The sequence below is a fragment of the Argiope bruennichi genome, chromosome 7 (genome assembly GCF_947563725.1).
Source record: "Argiope bruennichi chromosome 7, qqArgBrue1.1, whole genome shotgun sequence".
Classification (NCBI taxonomy): Eukaryota; Metazoa; Arthropoda; class Arachnida; order Araneae; family Araneidae; genus Argiope; species Argiope bruennichi.
In genome coordinates this window covers 32,888,411-32,915,029 of record NC_079157.1, presented here as the reverse complement: position 1 = coordinate 32,915,029, position 26,619 = coordinate 32,888,411, and the positions used below count along the sequence as shown (strand labels likewise).

General features: G+C 29.1%; 1 protein-coding gene across 7 annotated transcripts in view; it reads right to left on the bottom strand.

The window, feature by feature from the left end:
• Positions 1 to 13,566: 13,566 nt before the first annotated feature.
• The window catches only part of LOC129976145 (serine/arginine repetitive matrix protein 2-like), a 31,774-nt gene continuing 18,721 nt past the window's right edge, over positions 13,567 to 26,619 (bottom strand). For 6 of the 7 annotated variants that reach the window (XM_056089563.1, XM_056089566.1, XM_056089565.1 and 3 more), the window contains 9 exons: positions 25,544 to 25,756; positions 22,756 to 23,341; positions 21,722 to 21,821; positions 20,883 to 20,958; positions 17,814 to 17,977; positions 15,661 to 15,845; positions 14,600 to 14,765; positions 14,073 to 14,140; positions 13,567 to 13,692 (listed from right to left, as the gene is read on the bottom strand). In XM_056089563.1, coding sequence (XP_055945538.1) covers positions 13,681 to 13,692; positions 14,073 to 14,140; positions 14,600 to 14,765; positions 15,661 to 15,845; positions 17,814 to 17,977; positions 20,883 to 20,958; positions 21,722 to 21,821; positions 22,756 to 23,341; positions 25,544 to 25,756 — 1,570 coding nt within the window. In that variant the 3' untranslated portion in view covers positions 13,567 to 13,680. The remainder of the gene's footprint in view (positions 13,693 to 14,072; positions 14,141 to 14,599; positions 14,766 to 15,660; positions 15,846 to 17,813; positions 17,978 to 20,882; positions 20,959 to 21,721; positions 21,822 to 22,755; positions 23,342 to 25,543; positions 25,757 to 26,619) is intronic. The other variant, XM_056089567.1, reaches the window with a different exon arrangement.

The following is a 26,619-nucleotide window of genomic DNA, read 5'->3' as shown; positions in this document are numbered from 1 at the left end:
AATTACATATAAATGCTTTTTTTGCTTAATTTGTAACAATAGAATTACACTGTTATCCTGAAATTCAAATCGTTTTCATTGTTTCATCAAAAATTTAATCGTGTGATTTTCTTCTATTATTAAAAGCTAAAAAAGAATAATTCTGTTTAATTTTCTGTCTGCGTAGTTCATAATACAATTAAAAAAAGTGAATTTACAATCTCGCGAAATTTAATAGATAAATGAACTGGATATTTATTTTATTAATTGAGACAAACTCTAGTTTATATAAATTTTGATAAATTAATCGGGTATTTAGGCATTTAATAAAGCTATGACGTCATGGGACCAGTCTCCATTAGAAAGGTTTATATATTCAATGAACAGAGCATATATAAAACAATTAAAATAACACGGCTTTAAAGCATGAAAAGTTAAGAGAATCATAAATCTAAAAATATATCTAAGCGATTCAACTGGAATTATGCAAAAACCAATATCGTCGGTGAACCAAAGTCGCCAAAGGCGATTAGTATTAATGATAACGATGAATGTGTGTGTGTGGTGGCATTGTACATGCCAAACAGTTTGACCCATAGCTACCAAATTTGGTACATATTACTCAGCTGGGTGAAATTGTGCACTTCGAAAAATGAAAAAAATCATGAATTTTAATAAATTGAAAATTAAGCCATATTTCACCGTTTTCTCCGATAACTTCCGAATATATCTCTGTACAAAAATAAATTTTACACAGTTTTACAATTTAAAAAAAAAAACTGTTTAAAACTGCGCTTTAATCCTACCAATTCAGCAATCTTGCAAATTTTTACTCAATTTCGACAATTTTAAAAAAAATATATATATATTTTTGCCTGATTTTCAACAATAGATTACACCGTTGCCAGAAAATTCAACGCGTTTTCATTATTTTGCCAAATATTTAATCGCGCCATTTTCCTCCATTGTTGAAAGCTAAGGAAAAAGAATTCTGCTTAATATCTGCATAATTTGCAAGACAAATAAAAAAGTGGTTAGAATAATGCGAAATTTAGAAGATAGATAAAGTTGATATTTATATATTTAGCAGCGCTATGATGTTAGGGAATTGCCTCCAGTAGTAAGGTTCATGTACACAACACACAGATTAAGTAACACAATTTAACCATTTCTAGGGCCGTGGGAAGTATGCTTCCCACCAAATTTATCAATCTTTGTATGAAATTATGTAGGTTGGCATAAGTTCTGACAAATTTTTTTAGTAAGTCAGAAACTTAGATGCTTCAGTTCTTTATCTCAGACAAAATGATGTGTCTTGATTTGTTACTTAATTATTAATTAATCAATTAATCAAATTAAATTTATCTAATAAGCTAAATGAATCCCTTTTCTTATTCTAATTTCAAGCCTAAAAATATTTTAAAATAATATCACTAGAAAAAAAATGGCCCTTTAAAAGGGTTAAGTAAAATAAATAAACGGCTTTGAAGAAAAAAAAAATAAACGTCTAATTCAATATTAAAAATTATTAAATAAAATAATGTTACAAATCTGTAATGCTGCTTCCCAGCATAGTTGGTTCCCCCATCGGAAAGAATGTTTTACAGTCATCTGTATTGGACGGAGTCCGGTGTCGCTTCGGAGGTTCCAGAGTTTGGCGACTTTGGCGCCAAAATAGATTATACCCGAAACATCGAGAATTTTCCCGATCCTTCCAATAGGAACAGAGATACGCCTAGAACGTTCCTGATTGGTTGAGGGGCTTCTAGCCCCGCCTCCTGAGACCTATATAAGGAGACAGCCGTAGCTGCCAGAAAGAGTAGTCGGAATCGACGGTGAAGAACTGGTCTTAAAGGGATTAGCGGAGCAGCGACTGAATCAAGCTAGTGCTGAACTAAGCTGTGCGCTACTGTCTGCATTAGAGTTTTTTTGTATGCTGCACGTCTAGGCTGAAGATAATCGTCTTCTGTGCTGTATATAGTTGTCGTCCTTGTGCTGTCCTATGTGTCTTCGTGTAAATAAACGTCGTTGTTTTTTTTTTTCTGCTGCCACCTGCTGATTGAGCGTTCTCCACACCATGTAACTCCCACTATCCAACGAACCCCGGAAATTTCGTAACAATAAATAAACGGCTTTGATTCAAATAATTTGGCAGAATCACGGACATTAGTTTTACCTAAACGAATTATCTGAAAACACATTAATAAATATCCATGGTGAATTAGCTGGTCGCTTGCGGAAACTAGTCTGAAATAAGTGCAATGTATTTATTATAGCAGTGACCGGATTAAGCCTTCTATGGCTTTAAGTCAATGCTAGTCCTATGTCCCTTTTTGCCCTGCCTAACTTTCAAAATTAGTTATTTTTTATTAACCTTAATTCAATATTTTATTAACCTTAATTCAATATAATTTCAAATTTTAATTATGAACAATTTTCTGAAGAGCTGGTTCCAATATCTTGCGTATAAAGCAATTCAAATTGTAAATTTTGGAATAATTTTTACAAAATCGTAAAAAAATGGCAACCTGTTTCATTCAGTTTAAATTATCTTTAATATAAAACAATATTTTAAAGCAAATAAAACAACATAATACAAAACTATCAAAAAAGTGACTAATTAGAAATATTGTTGGATTAGTGTTCTGTACAAATATATACAAATGTAATATACGATTTGTAACAATTGTTAATATTATGATGAAGTTCAAACTCAACCATCAAAATATTCAATCGCATGCTATTGTTAAAATTAAGATTGAAAAAAAAATGCTTTCTTTGGATTTTTACTTACTTTTTTTATTTCGTAGTACATAATACTTTTTAATTTGTACGCATTATAATTTTTTTTTGATTTATTTAATTAAATTTATGTTTTTCGGTCTTATGAAATAACAAAGTGAAATTTAAAATATATATATATATATATATATATATATATATATATATATATATATATATATATATATTACATTAATATTTAACAACCTAAAAAGTCTGTAATCTTGGTGAAGAAGCTGGTTGTCAAAGGCGGCTAGTTCAAACGATATAATACTTTAAAAAGATATTGGTCTCTAGGCAGTGTACCAAATCTAGTCATTTGATAATACGGCCCTGCAGGCAGAGCCGGCCTTCTCTTCGAAGAGGCCTGGGTGCAAAAAGTCATATGGGGCCTTAATTTTTTTTTTTTTTTTTTTTTTTTTGCTTTACAAAAAAAAAAAAAAAAATTACAAATCTGAACATATATTATTAATGTATATTTATTTAATGCGTGATTGCTTTTTTCAATCAATTCATCGATTACGTCAGAAAAATTACAATTTTTTGCAATTTCTTTTTCGATATTCTTAATACAGCAAGTGCCTTTAAACGTTCTGAACACATGCTTGACCGAAGATAATTCTTTTTTTAATTTTAATTTTAATTTGCTCAAAGAGCATTCAGCACTTGTTGTAGTAACTGACAACGTAAAGAAAAGTTTTAAAACAGTTAATACATTAGAAATAACTTATTATAATTATTATTTAGTATGTATTGCAATATGTCTTGTGCGTTATTTACATCTCTTTCATTCAAAATCAAATCCCGTAACAAACAAATTTCTTGGATTAGGTTTTCATCTACATCTGTGTTATAAAACTTAACAAAGTTTTTGGAACAGTTCTCCAATTCATATTTTGTGTCTTGTGACAAAGCCTACTCAAACACCTTCAACAGCTTAGAATAAATTTAAATTTTTTCTGGCGTCTTTGCGATTTCTAAAGGTTTAAGACTCAAATCATGTATTAAGTTTAAAGGATAAATGTAGGAAGAAGGTATATAAATTATTTATATCATCAGTTTTCAAAATATTACGTTTTTTCATGTATGAAGCAAATTTTTAATTAAAGATGAGTTTAACAGAAAATGAAAAAAGCTACAAAATACTAATTATATTTAATACATTCCCTATTATTAAATGTTAACAAAATGAATGATTGCTTTTCACTTCCCAGATTTGAGCATTATTTGTGCCACTTGAAGCTTCAATTCAGTTTCTGGATACTGTTTATAGTAAGACAGTAATTAAAGGTTCGGTAAGACTTAAGATTAATGTCCAGTTACTTGCAAAAAATGACAAAATCGTGCCAACTTTCTGAAAACTCATTAACAGTCAATCAAATAAGAATGGGTTGACGGTGTGCCTAGCCAGGACTTATAATAGTTTAAAAATATAGTTTATACATAATAGTTTAAGTACAGTTTTGTAGTTTGCAGTTATAATAGTTTTAAAAATTCAAATTCCTATTTTGACGAATCAGCATGTTTTAGATCTCCCAGAAACTTATTTTTTAAAATAAAATCACGCCTATGAGCGAACATAATTAATCAAAAGCGTTTTCAGCTTGATGGATGAAATTTTGTTTATGGTCTCTACTTCAGATTTTTAAATTTCTATCAAATTTTGAACGAAGTGCATTCAGAGGAAATTTGTCGATTCGGTGGTCCGAAAGTAATTTAACACGATAGCAACAAAAAGAAGAACGCCAAATGAGTAATAACTGATGTGCAGATTTAACATCTGATGATGTGGTGTCCCCGTTACAACGGAAAGAGGGGTCCAGTAGCTTCTGAGGGTAAAGATCCCTGAACACCCAAGGGCAGAAGTCTGACTTCTAGCTCATATGAAGATGCCACTCACATACTCGCGTGTACAGCCCCTTTTTACAGGGGAGTTCTTTCACACACCTCACAGATAGAACACAAGGGAAACAACAACCACGCCCGAACCAGGACTCGATCCCGCGACACCCAGATCATGGGAAAGACGCGCTACCCCTAGACCAGCATGCCGACGATTTAATATCTAAAATAGTTCAAATTTGGATTGACCGTCTGTCGATCTGCTCGTTCACAGGGTTAAACGTAGTAACAGCGACTTAATCTGATAATTGATCTTATCATTAAAATAGTTTGGTATGGAATTTTGAATTTCATTTGGTTGACAAATGAGCGTCCAAAATGCATATTCGGTTTTCTTCATTATTCTACGAAGCACTAAACGCTCATGTAAGGGATTTTGCAAATTGGTACTTCTTGAATTGATGTTTTCTTCTGCATTAGTTTCGCGTGAATTTTATCTTTCAGTATATTTTTTGCGCGTTTCTTCTCTTTTCTTTTACCTTCCACCTCCTTTGTTTAAATAATTACTACATTAATATGAGATGGCAATTTATCTCAAATACAGCATAGGGCAGAAACTTATTTCTTAACATATTAAGTAAAAAGGAAATTTGTTATCAAATTTTACTCAACACATTTTTTACAAATTTTAATCAATTTCAATCTCGATCGATAGTATTCGTTTTAAATCCCTCATGAAAAATCTAGTTAATATTCGAAAAAATATATAAATTAAAACCAACATAATTTAATTAAATATTAACTCCTCTCTTTGCCCCCCTCTAGTATTCTATGCTTGATTATTAGATTTATTCCATTGTTAACTTGGTAATAATCATTGGTTATAATTCAGTTGTTATTGGATGCAGAAGGTTTCAACAATCACTCTTATTATTGTTGTTAGCAGAAATATTTCTGTTTAAAGTTAAACAAATGCACAAAATGCAAATAATATAATAGATGAAACAATGAATCCACCTTCTGCTGTTCTGTTAAGAATAATTTCTCTTTTTGCAACTGATCGTTGTGTGACTTTTTTTTTTTTTTGCTGAGCTATGCTTGGTGCGTTTTGTGTACATTTCAATGAGGCTACGGCCATCATTGTATGGATCGTCCTATGGACGATTTTGGAACTGTTGAAATATTACATGTTCCCCCACTTACCCTCAATCGGAGATCTGTTTTTCGATCCCGATTTGGATCAAGATGTTGATGCAGCATCTGATCCACCTGCGACTAGAGCAGAATCCGTCCCAGTGGTTCGCTCCTACACGGTATTTAGGATTTGCCAGGCTTTAGAACTTCCAGCGAAACTGGCTCCATCTGCAATCCAGAAGTCAGATATCCCTGTTGTAGAATCCTATACGGTCTACAAGCTGTGTTCTGCTCTGGGTTTGCCTGCACGGATGGCTCCTGTCGGAGTGCCAGTTGTAGAATCCTTTGCGATCTACCAGTTCTGCTTAGCTTTGGATATTCCAGTGAGATACCGGTCGCAGTAGGACGCAGTTTAACATCAGAACTGTCGTCGGCTGCCCGATGCAGTTTTCAGATCAGAACTGTCTTCGGATGCAGCGATGGAGGGTGGGTGGGCGGGGAACGAAAGTAGCCCACCTCCACGTGGTGTTCCCTGGGCAACGGTGCAGTTCTTTGGAACTGTATCGGCTAAGAGGCTACTCAAGTGTTAAAAAAATAATGAACTTTTAATTTAGTTTGACAAAATTACACACCTAATTTTTGATTTTGCGTTTTAATGCTCCAAAATTTCCTTACAAGCATCAAATTCAGAACATGCAGAACGTGTATTTATGATAGCAACAACTGAAATGTTTTTTATATATACGTAAGAAATATATTTTTTATCCTAAAAAAATAAAAAAGAATTTAAAATATATATTTGACAAAGAATTATTGTAAAACTCACACATACAGAAAGTCAGTCACGTTGACAATCATAAATCTGATGGAGGAATCTTATAATGACTTGAATTTGAAAAATTATAATGACAAAAATTTACGAATTCATAACATAAATCGTCGCCATATAACATATATCCCATATAGCCGGTTTTGACAAAGTAGATTAAAGGCCTTATGGTCAGAGCCGGCCTTCTCTTCAAAGGGGCCTGGTGCAAGAAGTCATTTGGGGCCCTAATTTTTTTGTAAAGAAAAAAAAAATCTGAGCATATATTATTAATGTATAATTATTTAATGCATGATTTTTTCTTTTTTGCTAATACATTAATTACTTTAGAAAAATGACAAATTTTTGCAATTTCTTTTTCGATGCTCTTAATATAGCAAGTGCATTTAAATGTTCTGAACACATGCTTGACCGAAGGTAATTCTTTTTAATTTTAATTATATTAGCAGCACTTGCAGCAGTAACTGGCAACGTAAAGAAAAGTTTTAACACAGTTAATACATTTACAAATAACACATTATAATTATTATTAGTATGCATTGCAATATGTCTTGTGCGTTATTTACATCTCTTTCATTCAAAATTAAATCCCGTAACAAACAAATTTCTTGGATTAGGTTTTCATCTACATCTGTGTTATAAAAATCTCTAATTCATATTTAACATATCTCTAATTCATATTTTTCTAAAGGTGTTATATCACTGATAAATTTCAAATTAGAAATACTATTTGGTATACTTTTAAATAAATCTTCTGATTATGATGTTGTGTCCGCGTTACCACGGAAAGGGGGTGCAGTAGCTTCTGAGGGTAAATACCCTGAGCACCCGTGGGCAGAAGTCTGACTTCTAGCTCATATGAAGATAAAACACACACATTCGCTTGCACAACCCCACAGGGGGGCACATTCACACACCTCACAGATAGAACACAGATGAAGTACAACCATGCCCAAACCGGGATTCGAACCCGGGACGCCCAGATCACGGGGCAGATAAGGTATCCCTATGCCAGGAGGCCGGCAATCGATCTTCTATTTGTACAATAACAGTATCAATTACAGTGTAAAAAAATATAACATTTTTTTTTATAACTTCGGAACATAATCTTTTCCTTTTTCGAATTCGTTTTTCAGAAGAATGTTCAAATTATGTGCAAGTAGTTTTGATTCGTCATTTTGGATTTCAGTTTTAATTTTATTGACTAAATTGAAAGTCGAGTCAAGAACAATTGTTTCTGCTTGAAATAGTTGATAGATAGTGTTAATTTTGGAAAATATTGCAAACATACAATTAAACATAAAATAAATTACATTTCTTGCACCTAATAAACTTTTAGCTTCGGATATCGCTGTATTATCGTTATTTACATCATTTAAACATCAATAAATTCTTCGCCATTACAAATTTGTTCAAACTGTGTATACACTGCTTTCACCTAATCTATTTTGGCTTCCCAACGTGTGTCACATGATGGATGAAGAGTAATGTTTAAATGCTTTGCATAATTTCCCATTGCAGAAAATAAGCAATATAAACGCTGTAATATACCAAAAAGTTTTTTTTACTATATATACTGCTGGAAGCGGCATCACAGATTAATAAATTAAAGGAGTGTGATAGGCATGACACATAAATTGCATGCAGGTTTAGAGAAAGTATTCTAGACTGTACACCTTTATATTTCCCTTTCATGTTACTACCGTTGTCATATGCTTGCCCTCTACAATTCATAATATCTAAATCAAGCTCAGTAAATCTTTTCAATAGTTTTTGTTAGTCCTTCTCCAGTCACATCAGTTACTTCAATAAACCCTATAAATGACTCGTTTATAGTTAACATTTTCTCTTCCAATTTTACATACCTAATAATGACTGAAGTTTGTTTTTCATGGGAAATATCAGGAGTGCAATCCCTTTGAATACTATAGTACATGGATGCTTTTATATCATGTTTAATTTTGTTAAGGACTTCATTTCCAAATGCAGAGATAATTTGTTCTTTATCGCATTAGTTATAATGTTATCGCATTAAATTATATTTAAACAGCCGGACAGACCGACTTGCTCTGAACGAATTTTGCTCAAAATTTAACAGAAATCTACAAATTTCTTGTAAAGACGACCGTATACAAAATTTCATCCATCTAGATCATAGCGCTTTTGAATTATCTTGCTCACAGACAAATGGACATTTTTCTAAATGTGTTTTTCTAACTGATGGAAGTCTAAAGCGTGGAGATTTGTCAAATTCCCGAGTTTGAAGTTTTTTAAAGATTACTGTACTCCGTATAGGAAAAAGTAAAAACTGATTAAAACATCTTTGTAACGACAGAAAACATTGCCATAAATTGTGTTTAAAATTGACATTGTCAAAAGAAGAAGAAAAAGATGAAAAAAAATAATAAACAAAAATAAAAATAAAAAAAATAGCGTGAAATAGAATTTTTTTAATCATTGGAAAGATAACGTTTTTGAATTTTTAAGCCGTGTCAAAATAATCCTTCCGTTATAATATCCTTCGATTTTAATGAAAGAGATCGCTAAAATTTCAATCGATTATTATTAATTAAAACTCGTAAATAGTTCCTATTATTCCTAAAATGCCAAATTTGATACATTAACTCCAATGATCTGGCCTGTAGAACATTTTGAATGACTTCTGGATCGAACAATTTACAGAAAGTAATTAAGTAAACTAATATACAGTGGTGTTTTAAGATAGTAGAGACGAATCCAATTCAAAATCCAAGAGAGAAGACAATACTTCAATAATAATTATAATAATAAATCTTTTAATAAATGTTTTTCCACCAAAAAAATATCTGAAATTAGAAATTTTACTTGTAATTGACAAAAGAAAATTTCAAAAACGTGCAAATAAGAAAGGTCAGATTTGACGAAAATAGTTAAGGAAAAGAGGGGTGATGTAGGGGGTGGAAATGATATCAAAATTATTAAAAATACATTTAAGATTTAAGTTAGCATTAAAAGAATTATTGGACTTGATTTAACAGCAGCAGTAATAAAACAAAAATAAAACTTCCACAATAAAAATAATAATAATGTTATATTATTAATATTAAAATTATAATATTGTGAATGCTAATATAAAAAATGTTTATGACGCCAGAATTGCAAGATTACTATCTGAAAGATTTGCCAGTATTAATGTCCTTGTTCGTGAGTAACCCATTGTGCCTCGGATGCAAATTGCTGGATAGCTCGGATGCTGTGAAGTGTGCATCACGCTAGAGAACTGTTTGTCTGAGTAATTTCGGTAAAAATTCTTGCAGAAAATATTTTGATGTTTAAATGTGGTTGTACTTTCTGTAAATTATATGATTCAAAATTCAACAAAATTTTCTATAAGTCAGATCATTGGAGTTAAGTACCAAATTCGGTATTTTTTGAATAAGAAGCTCTAATTAAGAATGGGCTTAAAAGAGTTTTAATAAACAACAATTAATCGAAATTTTAACGCCCTTCGTCATTAACTTCGAATTATATATTATCGAACTATAGGTTATTTTTACACAATTTATATATACTTACAGTGATGCCAATTCTATTTTCCATAATTTCTTTTCTTTTTTTAATTTTTTTCTTCAGAGTAAATTTTTAACACAATTTGTAACAATGTTTTTTATAGCGACAAAAAAAATTTAAACAAATTGTTTATATCTTATATTTGCCTGTTTTTACCATTGTTACTTTACGATAAAAATAACAGTTATCTTTCGATATTAATTTCAAAGTTTTATTTACGCTTATAACGTGATAATGCCTTTCTATTGGTATTTTTTCTATAAAATGGGCGATTAAAATTATTATCCAAAGAATGAAACGGCTGATGCAATTAAACCAATTGAAAGCAGATTAAACCAATAAAGCCTTAAACATTTTTGCTACAAAGTTTCCGAATAACATTCAAATCTTAATTTTTTTTTTTTTTTTTGTATATAGAATGCTATTGCACTTCAGCTGTCATTTCATGTGAGCTTGCATTTGTCTTGAAAAATTCTTTGTTTACCTTAATCTATTACATAGCTTAAATGCATTTATTTTTTGTTTGCAATGTTTAATTAAATAAGATTTTAATTTTCTTTGTGCTTTAAATTAATTGAAAATAACCACGAACTTCATTTCGAAAATGAATGTGCAAATCAAATGCATTAATTTTTTTTCACTTAGATTTTTCATGGAAATGTGACCATCACTTTTGCCCTTCTTCCAATATTTTTTCTTCCTATCTTACTAATTTTAAAATCAATATAATTATTTGAAATATGTATATTACTAAAATTGGCATAGAAATTTAGATGCTAAAGGTTTATGTATATCAAAAATGATTGCATTACTCAAAACTTTGAATCTAATTATGCAACCCCTTCTTTTAATGGCAGAAATAATATTTTTAATGATAGAATAATTGTAAATAATTTTTTGCTCCATATTTTTATTAATAATATAATTCAATGTCGTATATAAAAGTTAACATTGGTTTATTATTTGTTCTTCCAATATATTAACTACCGTACTGTTTATATAAAAAATGTTCGATTTCGTTAACATTTTTAGAGCAAATTTCATTTCATTATATTCTTTCTTTCTTTTTTTTCCAATTTTATAACTGGCTTTTAATTTACTTTATTTAAATTTTTAATTATTTTAATTTCTTAAAAATAAGTCGATTAATATTATATTGGTGCAGAAGTTAATATTATTTGAATAAGGCCCAAAAGAGCATTATACATAGGTTAAAAAAATTCATGGCAAATTTTCAGTTTTCAAACTCTGGGTTGTTAAAAGGAAAACAATCTCATATATTACCTTTTTTTTTTTTCTACAGTTAACCGTAGAAATTAAATAAGTTAAGAACTTAACTATAATAGTTAAAAACAGAATACATTTAAATGATGTAGAAATATATTTAGATGACAAACACAATTTTGTAATTACATCACATGAATTGATGTTATTACAATAAAGAATGCTTTATTTTATTTCAACTATTTGATGTTTGCTGAACTCATAATATAAAAAATAATTTTTCACTAGGAATTATTACTTTAAAGTATGATGAATATCAGAGAAATTAAAGTCACAAACAATAACCCCCAATCAATGAAAATGAAGAAAAGAAAATAATACTGATTTTGCACATATTATTTTCTTTATGGCAATGATATCATTTGGTGAATTACAGGCGATAAAAATTGAATATAACTGCAAAAGCAGACAGGTAAAAAGGAGAGGAGAAAATGAAATTAGGAAGTTCCATGCAAACGATGCAATTAGAATTTAAATTATATAAAAATAAATTCCCTGATTTGGCTTCTTATCAAATCAGGGAAAAAAAAATTATATCTCGGAATCACGTTTTTTGCTACAAATCCGTGAGGGAAATTTTTAAATTTAGCTGGACAACAATTAATTAAAAATTAACGAAAAAAGTATCTTAATCATTCTTAATTTAAATTGGAAACGTTCAAAAAATGACATAGAATATTTATATTTATTAATTCCGATATTTATTGACTTCAACAAATACTAGAATCAGAATGGCAAAACCTTTAAAATTTAAAAAAAAAAAAAAAATCGTGAAAAATAACCTCCTGCCTTCCTTTCTTTAGTACGATAATTGTTTGTTTCCTTCAATTTCCTAATCGTTTTGTAAATATGAAACAATCAAATATGAGTGAAACACATCCAAAACAAAGCAAAGTATTAAGCAAAACATTTTCAATATTAAATTTTAAAATTCGTTTTCTCCCCCCGTCCCCATTACTACTACCTATATGCCAAATTTCAATTTTATGAATGCCACGAGAAACATTTTTCTGGACACTGCAGATATACATACACATGTTATTTTATTAGTATAGATTTTCACACCATCTGTGGCAAGTATTGGCATTTTATTACCATGAAACATAAATGAACTGCATAAAATTGCATTGAAATAAATAATTATTAAAAAATTGGTCCTTTTTTTATTTTAAAAAAGTATTCATATTGATACCTGTGGAATCAAAACATTTTATATAATAGAATAAATCAATAACTTAAAAATATTTTTAACATTTATTCACTTTTGAGTAGCATTGGAAGAAATGGCCAATGTAATTTTTTTAAAGATTTAGTTATATTTTAAACTTTATTACCCTCACATTCGAAATAAAAAGTCTTCATACTATTCAGGTATATTTATTTACAAAAAAGAAAAAGAAACTAATCTTCTTTTTGAATCATAAAATTGCCAAAAGCCGACTTTCTAAGAAAATGGACCCCATTTCAAGACTAATCCAATCCTTTTTATGTATGGATTACTCTTAGATTAAAAACATGAGTAAAGAACTAGATTTCCACAATTAAATAGCAAAAATTACATTTTAAGCTAAAAATGGCATTATATAGACTATCAAATTTATTCTGAAAGGAATGAATTAAACTCTCCTACTCACAATGCATAATTGATTTTAATTAGATGCCCTTAAAGCAATGTCAAAAAGAATAAGTAAAAAAACACAAAAATTTCCTCAAAGGATAATGAAGAGTCTGCAAATGTCATTTCAATTCCTTATCCTTTAATCTTTATTTGCCAAAGTTAATTAAAATCGAGAAAATATTTATAAAGGGAAAAAAATTATATTAATATAAACATTTTTTTTAAATAAAATTATGTAAAAATAATTTTGTGCTGTAATATTTTGAAAAACATCATGATTTTTTTTTTTAATTATTTTGTGTTTATTAAATATATTTAAAAACATTGCTTTAAGATGCACATTCCCATCTATTAAAGTATATACGAGTCAAGTTTGATAATTTTAAGTCAATTGTTTGAACTGCCCAGCACTAATACAAAGAAATTCTTTTTTATTATTAGTAGAGATGCAGAATCATAAACTATTTCAGACTATGTATTTTGCTTGTATGATGTGTAATCAAAATATAAAAAGTGTGATATGCAATCAGAAAGGAACGTAATTACTGAAACATGATAGTACATAAACATTTTATTTAGCAATAGGTATATAATTGCATATTTGCAATATTTAACAAAATGGCATTTCAGTAACAAAGAGATCATGAGACAGCAACACAATGTACAATTAAGGAAGGTCCTGTAAAAGAGTAATATTTTTTAAACATTTAATATTCAAAGAAACATTTTTTCGAAGTTACCTTAATATAGGGCATTATTAGAAAAATAAGTATACCCAATAAGAATAAAAAGATAATTTCAGTAAACAAAAAATCAATATATTTTCCTTTGTATAAATAGACAAACTATTCAAAAAGTAGGAAGCATTATAATTAAGACATTGCAATAATTTCTGAAATGAAGCAAGAAAATTCTAACTAATATGATGCGGGAAAAGCAATAGAAGAATTATAATTATTGTTAAAATTGAAAAGGTCACACTAATCAAATCTATGTTATGATTTTCATTTATTTGAAAAATGAAATTACAACCCAAAATTGAATTTAAAAAATGCTTACAATTTTACGATCCTCAGATGATCGAGAATACAAATCATGTTCCCATAAACCAGGTGAAAATCTGCCTCCTGCAAAGCAGTGGAAGAATTGTTAAAAATGTAAGCAATAATAATTATTATAAACATATTTGTTTATATAAAATAGCAAAAAAAGCATACTGATGCAAAGTTAAATGCTTACATTTAAAAAATTCTAAGTTAAAAGAATAAAAAGAAAGAAAATGTACAGCAAATACAAAATAAACAGCAAAAATACTAAGATTATTTCTTTTCTTTGATTGTATGTAAATAACAATCTCCAAGAAATACAAAATTTTTCAAGAGGCTACAAATGAGGATTAGACAAATACTGTAAAAAAAGAAATAAAAGAACAAAAAAAAGTAACAAATCAACAGGGCCAAGCGTTTTAGTAGAAGAAATTTACTCTCAAATGTTAATAATAATTCCAGCTTCCATTCCATGCTAATTTTTGCAAATGATCCCAGCATTGGCATGCAGCAAGCCAAAATGTATTATAAAAAACCTACTTCTGGATCCTCCTCTTCCTCTAAACGTGTTGGAGTTTCGGTACCCACCTCTATAGAACGAACGAGATGGAAAACTGCCTCGACCACGAGAACGAAGCCCTCTTGTACCACGAAATGGTCTGGAGCTCCCTCTTCCTCTATATGACTCAATACCTTCATGACTACCCTGGAAAAAAGAAGTAGGCTTTTTTAAAAATGAAAACGAGAAATTTATTAAAATAATATACCAACAAAGAATGTCGATATAGAAAGTTGGAATCAGTCAACTAATTATTATTTCCATTGTAAAAAGTAGTTAAATAACATTCAAAGATATCCAATTCATTCATATTTATATAACAAAGTATTGCCTGTCTGATTGTTAAAAGTGAACTCTAGAACAAGCTGAATATAAGAAAAGAACTCTATAGGACTTATGAAAGATAATTCATGGAAATATTCAATAATGCCAACTAGACCAAGTTGAACATTATCTAGACCTCTGAATAATGTCACCATGTAATACTGTAAATTTAAATCCAAATTTCAAATTATTTTTTATTACAATAGAATTCTTACATCTTTATATAGTAACTATGCATTACCAGCTTTCTCTTCCTTTAAGAAATAACATTACCTAAATAGCCCAAATCCCATCTGGAGCATAATTAATCATAAAAATATGAAACATTAAAATGGATCTCAGCTGTTTGCTATAACATATATAAGTAACATATCATGAATGTTATATTTTGACAACTACAACTGATGAAATTCTGCCCTATAAAATACCCCCTTTGATACTTTCAATTAAGTAAATATGACAAAATATTGCTAATAATAATTAACAAGAGGAAAAAAATCACATTAGAAAAGGGTTTTGATTTACTATCATCTTAAATGGAAAATAAAAAAAGAAGAGTATTTTTTTCTGTGGTAGCATACAAAAGTACATAATTTTTGTTTATTATTATTTTTTTTGTCTAAAAGATCAAGAAATAATTTATTAATCACATTAGCAATTATTCTTTCATAATGAATTTCTAATTAGTTAAGAAAACAGAAATGGAATGTGGCATTACCTCGTAATAGCTTGAATTACGTGGTGGACCAGGAAAATCTTCAGGCCATGATTTATAAGCATATTTATCAGGCCTTCGAGAAAATTCAGACATTTTCTCTTCTTTCATAGGAGATCTTCTTTTGGTAGTCCACTTGTGAGGTAGTTCCATACTAGAAGTTCTGTGATCAACATGATGCTTTTCAACTATTTAAACATATCAAGCATAATATCAGCTTCTGTTTAAATTCTTTCATAGAATTTTTAAACATATTCACAAAAAAGACTCCAAATTTAGGAATTGCCACATTTAACACATGTATACTCTGAATGGTGAAAATTTATACTCCAGAGACTCCCCCCTCCCAATTTTTCTCTTTCTTTAAAAAATAAAGTCAAATTTTGCATTTCCCACCATTTTTCCTGAATAACTTTCGGAATTTTTTTTTTTTTTTTTTTTTTAATTTTAAAGAGGAAACAATTGCTTTTTAATGATGCTTATTTAAGTACAAATAATATTTCATTAAATTTATAATTGTGATTCGTAATTGAGGTTGTTCTAGTTGTCTTCCTTCTGAAAGAGGGAAAGCTGTAATGATAAAATAAAGCAAATTAAAAAGTGATGTTTAAAATGTTCGGGGTGAGAAAATTTGTGATAAATACTAAAATTTCATTTTTTTCCAAAACTTTTACTTGTCTTATAAATCATACATATGGGGAAAAGCATAATAAATAAAACACATTATACAGCAATGGTTAAATTGTTCAGAATGAGAAATTTTGTGATAAATCATGCATATGAATATTCAAATTTATCTATCATCTTTCAAAAATAACAGTTATTACATTAATAAAAGGCCATATAACTGTTTCAAACAACTTGCCCACTTAAAATTTTATTGATGTGAAAGAATCATTGTGAGTAATGGTATAGGCGAACAAACTAATATGTGAAGTTGATTAGTTAGTCTTAAGTATTCTTATTATTTGTATATAATAACCCCAATTTGATAATTTAACCCCAGATTGCTGCTTTCCAACATAGGCATAAAAGCGTTGAATATAAAGAAATATTCAAAAATTTACCAATATCATAATCTTAATTAAATTACATGGAGACACTAAAAATCATAAATATTTGAAATATTTAAAATGCAGGATAGCTTTCTACTTATGACACTTTTACCTGAACTTTGCAACTAAAATATGGGTAGCATATTTGATTTTCATAACATACTTTTCAAATTATTATATGGCTTCTAAACAGTGCTATCACATTTCTTCACTATTTTAAGTTCACATTTAATTCCACAACTATTTATATTTAATGAGATAAATTTTATCTTCTATGAATTGCAATACAAATGGGTAAATTCCATCTTTGGGAAGCAAAAATTGTGCATTAATTAATAAAATCTCTGCCTCTCATATAAATAGCATTTCTTCATTGCATTCATTTAAATAGTGAAAATATTTCATATGTTTGCTTAACACATGTATATATAACTTAATTTTAGCAGATGCATGGACAAAAAGAAGAAACTTTTGAAATTTTTAAATCCGATTTATTTCCCTATAGGAGACATAATAAACTGATATCAGTTTAGATTGCAATCTCAGAGCAAAATGATAAAACAATTTTTTCCTTCAATGATTTTACTAAGAGAAACTGATTGGGATTTCTTTGACATGTGCAGACTAAGGCATGGAAATCTTAGGTATCATCGAAAAAATGTTGTAAGCATTAGTGATTTTTTTATCCCTATGTCCAGAGCATGAGAAAAATTGTTAATTCCTGTTTTCTAGAGCACATGTTAAAAATAATTAAATAAAAAAAAGGAATTGAAACAGGAAGGTGGTGGTGGCTAAATTAAGATATTAATCAAGGCTTAATTTATATATATATATATATATATATATATATATTGTTGTAACTCACGAATCACTGCAAATAAATAGAGCTAAAATCATTTGTTATGAAAAAGTTCTGATCATATTCTCTCACTATCAACTTAAGTTTTGCCTAATATTGAAGTTTTTCTGCTTTCTTCATCAAAGTGTTGAAGTATTTTTTGTAAATATTTAATATATGATTTCTAATTATAGTTTTATGTTGATGAAATTTGTTTGTAATCATGAAAACAAAGGCAATTGTCTGTTCCATGTTTCTTTTACCTCTGCTTAAGCTGTCAGAATAGCGTTTTTCAGACAATGGCATATACCGACTTCTACCATCAGAGTGACCAATAGGTGGAAGTTCTCGGTCACTGTCCCTTCTCATGCTTAGCTTCTTTCTGGCATCTGAATGTGGCCCCTCCTTCCTGTGTGCAATAAGACTCCTAGAAAATTAAAAATGAAATAAGTGTTTAAAATTTGTTCAAATGGAAAATCTAGTCTTATATAAACATTCTAAGACTGTTATTCTCTTAAGATAAATAACGAGAAGAAAATCAACAAAAATTATTGCAAATTTCACTAAAAAATAAAATATAATTTTGGAAAAAAAAAAAAAAAAACTTAAGATGAATATGAAAAGAAAGACAAACATCTAAGAGATTAAACACTCCACTCCTTGTAAACAGGGGTGTTTGTGGGACCCCAAAAAATCCCCGGAAACTTTTACGAACTTACTAAAGACATTTTGGAGTTTCGAGAAGGGGGGGGGGAGAGAAATGAAAGACCTTTGAACCCAGGTCACGTGATCGCACATCTGGTCGAACGAAGTCTCTCCCTTTTTTTTCTGCCTCACCTACTTGCCGAAAAGAATCCAGAAGAGAATGTCCGAGAACCGGGGGAATGAGTCATAACTCGCAATAAGGAAAGAACAAAAAAGAAGTTTTTTCCCCCTTTTCACGCATTATCACTGCCTTTGGAGAAAGAAAGGAAAAGTTTTCACCACACACACTGACCTTGCGTTTTCTGCTTTCAAAGCAAACAAAATTACCCAGATCAAAATAAATAATTCATTATTATTCCTACTTCCTTTTGAACGACGATCCCCGGAATTTCCGGGTATCGAAGTTCAAAATCCCCGGAATTCCGGGGTTTCCCCGGAGCACAAACACCCCTGTTGTAAAGCAAAACACTTGTTAAGTAGAACAACTTTTAATTCTAGGAATCCATGCAAAATAAGACAATATGTTTCATTAAAAAAAATCAAACAAATTGATAAAAATAATTTAATATCTATGATGCATGCCCCCTCTTCTTAAAAAAAAAAAAAAAAAAAAAAAAAAAGGTATACAGACATCTGCCTTTGGCTATGCTTCAAAATTCGGCAAAAATGAATCACGGCATTATCTTTAAATGAATTTGCAGAGTGCATACCTATTGCTTTATCAAGGTGATGCATCTTAATACAGGATGTCACAATTTTAAAAGCTTTCAACATTTCTTTTATTGTACTGAAGGTTGCTGTTTCCATTATTTCTTCCTTGCATAATCAATTCTCCTCTGTAACTTTTTGCTGTGACACAGAATGCAATTCCTAAAGCTCTTTGACAGTTCTGAATGTTTTTCTGAGAGTTCATCAATAATGTTGTTATAACCTCTAGCCCCATAAGCATGGCCAGACAAAATCTCATCAATCGAGTCTCCACAGGCACTTTCTCAAACTCTTCGGAGTCACATTCGACAGAGCTACCTGGCTCAAATTTCTTCCTTGTAGATATAAGTTTTCTCCAAACAAGCACTCAACATAGGCTGATACAAGTAAAACCAGCAAGTGATATCATGGTGTCTCATTGCCACTTGTTCTGCAAAACATCGCTCATAAATGGCCAGTTACTTTTTATGGTTTACTTTTACATATGGCAGAATTAATCTCTTACAGTAACTATATATCTTTAAAGAATGCAAAATGTCTTCCTTTTTAATATACCTCTAACATTGATTATCCAGTCATCAGCAAAACTTCTTACCAATATATTATATATAACGAATATCCAAAAATTATTGAAAAAAAGATATTACCAAAGAATTTTTCAAGCCAAAACAGATATTTTCAAATATTACTCAAAATCATTTAATATGACTCAATAATTGTGTACTTAAATAAATAACGTTATTATATTCCAGTCTGAATATAAGAAATAAAAAGTAAAATAATTTTTTTTTTAAATCACACAACACGATTTTGTTGATCAAATGAATTAACACGATTATGAAGACATTTATAATTTGATTTCATTAAAAAATAAGTACTTTTGCTTTTCTTAAGTCATCCTTACTCAGTTTAATATCATAACAAACTCCCTTATTTATTTTTGATTTTTGTTATGAGGAGCAATTCCTGTGTTTTTGTATTCATGTTGGAATAAGATTAGTTTATTTTTTTAAAACCATGCTAAAAAATAACTGCTATAAAGTATCCATATTGCTGTGAGCGGAGATTTGAGAAAAGGTTACTTTTTAACATATTTTGAAGTCTTCTATTTATGTTTTTTTTGTATATATGTATATACATATATCTTTATATAGTTTCCCATGTATCCTTAATTTTCACCTAATTTTTGTAGCTGTTTGGTATGTTTGTTGCTAGTCACAAAACTGCACTTACTGCTTTGGAATGCAATAATGTGACCTTGAACAAGAATCCACCTGGGGCATTTTCATGTCTTAGAAGAGATAGCAAGAATAATAATGACAATGTATCATGATCAGATGGCAGTAGAGAGTGAATTGCTTCACATTTTGTCAGGAGTTATAAGTTAACAAAAAGAAATACAGTAGATTGGGAGAACACAGAAGTCTCATGCATCAACTGCTATATGTTCACAAATGAAAAATCCATAAAGGGTTGAGACCAGGAAAAAGAAGGATAAAAGCTCAGATCTAAGGATACCCCCCCATTTTTTTTTTTCATACATGTAATGCTGTACACCCTAGAAAATTGGTCAGTTTTTGATGTTAATTCACAATAAGCCTTGAATGATGTCCTTCATTCAGTAAAATAGATTTATTATACTTTGAAATTTTCAAGATGGTGGCTGTTAGCTTCTTGCTGATTAATTATCAATATCCATTCACCATTTCTAGCCTGCTTTTCAGAAAATATTTTTGTTTCCATAAAATTCAAGATTTTTTGCTATATTCTATACCATATTTTTTGCCTATTTGCTTTATCATACCTTTTTTTTCTTTCCCTTTTTGAAGGAAAAATATACAAGTATTTTGTATAATGGAATGCTAATGAAAAATTAATTTTTGGAATAAATTAAAATATTAAAAATAGTGACAGTTTACCTAGGTTCAATATCAGGGGAATGTGTACGATGATGGCTGTCGGGATAATCCGATCTACTTCGACTTGTTTCTCCAGCTGCAAATAAATTTTTTTTAAACAAGTGAATAAAAAATAAAGGAAAGGAAGAGAAAACTTTAAATAAATGTCAGTTATGCTTTAAATTAATATTTGGCTTCAATATAATTGCAAATTGCTTTATTACTATAGCAAATTGCTATCTAAATACTGATATACTTTCATTATGTTGCAGAAAACAAATTTATACAAAAAGAGAAAGAGACGTGGGATACATTAAAAAACCAAATTGGTAATTTCTACTATATAAAAATAATAATTTAGTCATTTTGAGTGGTTTCACAATTATATAAAGTAATTTTAAAGTTATATGTTTCACTAGAGGCACTTTATAATTACTTAAAATGTTATATGTTGCTAGTTAATAATAATATTTTTCATTAAACTTTGGATTTTTTATATGTATATATATATATATATTTCCAAAGTTTAAAATACTTGGAAGTAGTAATAATAACTAGCATTATGAATTACAAATTAAAATTCAACTAATAATTTAAAACCAAATGTTGTTAGAATAACATTACAATAATATATAAGTGAATAGTTATCCGTGTCAATGAAAAAATGCCAACTTATCTGATGTTGATATCATTAGGAATCGAAAGGATATAGCTAACAAATTAACTTATAACCACACCAAAAAACATCAATTTATCAAAAAGTTAGAAAAAAAAAAAAAGAGTTAAATTCAACATAAAATAATTTATTATTAAAATATGTGTGAAAATTTTTTTCAAAAGATTTATTCTATTAAACACACCTGGATATCTTTCTGAACGAAAATCCATGTCACCAGATTTTGACGATCGAGTATCACCAAAACTTCTTTTGGTGTGCAGTCGCTCATACTCTCTATCATCCTAAAATTAAAACATTTAAGATACAAAGCAGTTTTAAGAAAGAAGTATACAAGAAATTCTAATAATAACAATGCAAATGCACCGTAAACATTTATTTATTAAGTCTAAATTATACTTTAATCTAAATTTTTCTATCTAAACTTATACAATAAATGACTATTCTGATCAATTTTCTAATAATTAAAATATTTCTAAAGGGTATTTTCTAAAATTTAGATTTGAATTTGCCACCATTTGTGCAGTAAGATGTTGGCCACCCTGTTAAAAAAACAAAACATTAATCAGTTGATAGTTTAAGGTTAGTAAAAGAAGAGTGTTACATGATAGAACAACATGTTTTCATTATTGAACAATTCCCCCCCCCCCCCCCAAAAAAAAAGTCTGGTGGCCACAGTAAAAATTTGAGATGTGATCATGTGATTTAAAACCAATGGATTTCTTTTTATGGGGTTATTTGAAGTCAAAGTCTATACCCATAAGTACATATGCATTGAAAGAAGAAATTCAATACTGCATCAATGAAAATTAGCCACATTTAAGCAAAATAGTCATGAAAAATTTCAACAAAAGCCATGCAAGCAAAGACATGGAGGAATTTGCCTTTTGTGTTATTCCATACATAACCCTATCCTAAGTACTCCATAATTCAATAAAAATAGAATAATTTAAAATGTGTTTTTTAGTTAATTCAAATTTTGCATTAACACGTTGTTCTATTGTGTAATACCCCATTTTTACTAACCCTAAACTATTAGCTGTCAAATGGTGGCAAATTCAAATGTTACATTAATTTTGAGACACCCTTTATTATTTAAAATAGAAATATTTAAAATGATTTTTATTAAAAAAAATGAAATTGTGCAAATGTTCTTTTGATCAAATATCTCCAAAATTCGAAGTCATATTGTTAAGAAACAGAAATTTCAATGCTTACTTGATCCAAAGCTGTACTTTCTTTCCGTGACTCAGGATTCTGCCACCGATCACTGAGGCTACGTCCACTAGTAGCTTGGAATGCTTGATGATGAGTCTCAAACCTATGACGAGTGATTTCATAATTTTCTACATCTCTAAGATTTGTGGAATGTGTAGAATTATAAATTCCTCCTCCAGAGGTTGCCTTTTTTTCATAATAAGCATCTTCTCTCATATCTCTAGCAGCCTGCTTGATTTCTTCTCGATCAAACATGGGTCGATGCCCCTCATTGGCTCGACGAACTAATTTCACATCACTTGGATCAACAATGCGCCTTAAAGTAGGTGATTGTGCCTTCAAGTTACGATGAATGTCAATGGTTATTTTTTCTAAATCTTCCCGGGAATATTTTATTTTTGGTTCAGTTCTGTGCCTATCAACAACAGCACTGAATCTTTCATGCAAAGTAGGAGCATAACGCTTTTCATCAGTCAAAGGATATCGACTCGAAGGGCTAGGACTTCTATATCTTTCATTATGTTGACCATCATAAGGAGATTTTACGGATGGTGGCCGTTTAGAATGACTTGGTACAGGGGGAGGACTGAAATAAATATGAATGAAAGATAAAACTGAATTCAAGAAACATAGCATAGGGGGGGCAATAAAAACATAGAAAGGAAGAATAAGATTGGTCTGATCTAACAGTGGCAGCAAATATAATTTTGTACAGCAATAATTCCAAATAATATATCATACTTTACACTTTTTATCACAAAATTTAGCAAAACATATATTGGGTAAAAAGACAGCCAGAAGGTAATTAATCATCAAACTCAATATAAACAGATCTCTCACAATTAATAAGATATTTTCAAATATAATTACAAATATAAACAGCATACACTTTATTCAATTAAAATCTGTTTAATTACAAAGGATACTCTATTCAGTAGTAGCCTGAGCTTTGTCATTACGGAACAATAACTTAGCATTTTACTTTATCCAATGATGTATATTTACAGTGCCAAATTTCAATTGATTCAATAAAAATTTCTATGAACATATTTACGATGATTGAGTTTTTTGTATTTCCCATTTCTGTTAATTTATGCAGTTCAATACTTAATAATATAATTTATTCAACATACCTTTATTTAAAATAAGCATTTTATTAAAAAATTAAAATTTAAAAAAATTGAAATAAAATTTAAAAAAATTAAGTTTTTAATATTTTTCCCATAATGCTTATTTTCATGTATAAAAATAGAATAAAATTAATACAAAATGTAAATAAAATAAATACACATATAGAAAAATTATTTTTGAATTCATTTAGGAGCAAAATTTTACAGTAAAATTGAAAAGAAAAAAAAAAAATGTAATGATATTTTTTAAGAAGTTATATTCTTCCAAGCTGCTTTATTCAAGGTCAAGTCATAACAACAGATCACAATAGAATTGTAAAGAATACATATGTGGGTAGAGGAAATTTTCCTAATTCTCTCTTCTTTTGTAATTTTCAACATTTACAGACAAAACCTGTAGGAAACTAAAAACTTATATTCTTTAAAATTTGAAATTTAAGTTCCATCAACTAAATCTACATCCTTAAAGGTGTCTTAGATAACCACAAAGCCACTGATAGACAACAGATTTTCCAATAAAGTTGTACTTTATAAAAATCTCAAAAGGTTAAAACTGAAAGGAAATAAATGTTACAGTATACTGTAATACAGAACTGAACCACAATATTTTCCTCTCCAGAGATTTGTCAAGAAAAGGTTACAAAATATTATTTGGAACGTAAAATGCATTAATTATTAAGTTTATACACTAATAAATTAAAGATTGATGCAGTTCACAATGCTCAAGCACGAGCTATTCCTGATTTTACTATACATGCAAATTTTAAAGTTTCATTAATCTGATGTTTACAGCACTTTATATCAAATTTAACATCTTAAAAAAAGAATGTAATATTAATTTCAACTTTGTTACTATTTAATAATACGTGCATTTATTATGAATATTCCCATTTAAGATTGATTTAAAAAAGTCATAAAATAAATACATAAAATTTTCAATGCAAATATCCCAACCCTATTAACATAAAATACCCATCAACATTGTTACGACATCTCCACAATATTGTTCAGTATACAGAATTTCGAAATACATTGAGGAGATATCAAAGAATATCTATGGAAATTCAAATATTTTTAAAAATAACCCCTCACATCAACACTATAATAATAATTATTAGTTCAATGTATTTATTAGGCAAAATTCAATGAAATGATCCATATTATGACCTTCAAAATTATTGCTGCTTGATAGCATTCAAGAACCCATTAGACATACAGGTAGTTATGTTACTGAAACCTTGAATGCATATTCTTAAAAGAAGGTAAATTCTTAAGAGTAGAAACTATTCAAGGAGTAGAACAATTTTGAATGTACATAAAGTTACATTTCTAAATAAGTGCAAAATTTATAACATTTTGATGTGAGCTTTACTTTTCAAGATCAATTTTAAAGCAAGGTTTGTAACTAATTAAGATAATTTTGTTGATTTGAGGGGAGTGTTTGAACTTAGGTGTTCTTAATCTCCGGACATAACAGATGAATAGGATATATGACATGACAATGAGATTCCTTAGTAAGTGGTTGTGCAAAAAAAAAAAAAAAAAAAAAAAAAAAAGGAAGATTTATTTAAAATATGACAATTTAAATGGGAAGGGGGGGGGGAACTGAAGATTTTACATTAATAAATTTCTGACACAAGGCAATCTGCTATACTAACCCGCCATGTCCACGATCTGCCATTTCGTAATGATCTCTTCGATCATCATGAGCTGCTGATGCAGCATGGCTACGGTGGGATGAAGATGATATAGAAGTGGAATGAGGAAGCATATCACTTCGGTGAGGCATTCTATCTTCTGAATGCATTGACATTTCAGATCGCCGCATCATCATACTAGGAGTTTCAGCACGTTCATATCTGTCAGGTTCTCTAAAATCATAATTTTTTCTCTCCTTAAAGCACATTACTATTCAAAATTTAATACACTTTCATAAATTATCATAACTTTAATAGGACTCTCTTAAAGAATTATTATTATTAGCAGTAATAATGCCATAGATATCTAAAATAATATGCAATAAAAAATGTAAATTATATAAAATTTACATTTATGTAAAGTAATATTTTAAGATTTGCAGTATTATTCTTAATTCTTTGAAATGTTAAGAAAATGTTTAATTAAATACAATAAAGCTATTTCTTTTTTCAATATGTAATGGAAATTTTGAATCCGAAGCTGTTTATTTTTTCTCAAGATAATTTTATGGAAATGTTTAAATAAATATGAGTGAGCAAGCTATCTTATAACCGAGCATTTAGAATTAGAAAATTTGGTATTTAATAGCTTACATAACATACTTATATAATTATTTCAATTTAATAAAAATCAAATTTCTCCTAATATAAAATGAAAAATTCTGTAAAAAGAAAGCAAGGCATTTTAAGATTTTGAACGAAACTGGATTTTGCCGATGATTTAATAATCATTGCAGAACCAGGATGGGTAGTGAGAAAATGCTTCAAAAAAATTAGCACTTTTAAGCACCTTACCCAAAAAAATCAAGCATCTTTTTTACGTTTATACCTGCTAATTTTCTAAGCATAGGATGTTTTGTGTATTATAACAAAGCTTTGTTTTTATTGAAATTTTTAAAAATTAATTTTAAATGTGTATTTTTGAAATTTTATTTCTGCAATAACATAAGAATTTTAATATTTCTTTCTGAAACACTGCAAAAGCATCTATTGTAAAACTTATTTGGTTTCAACAAAATCAAAAACGATCATAGTTT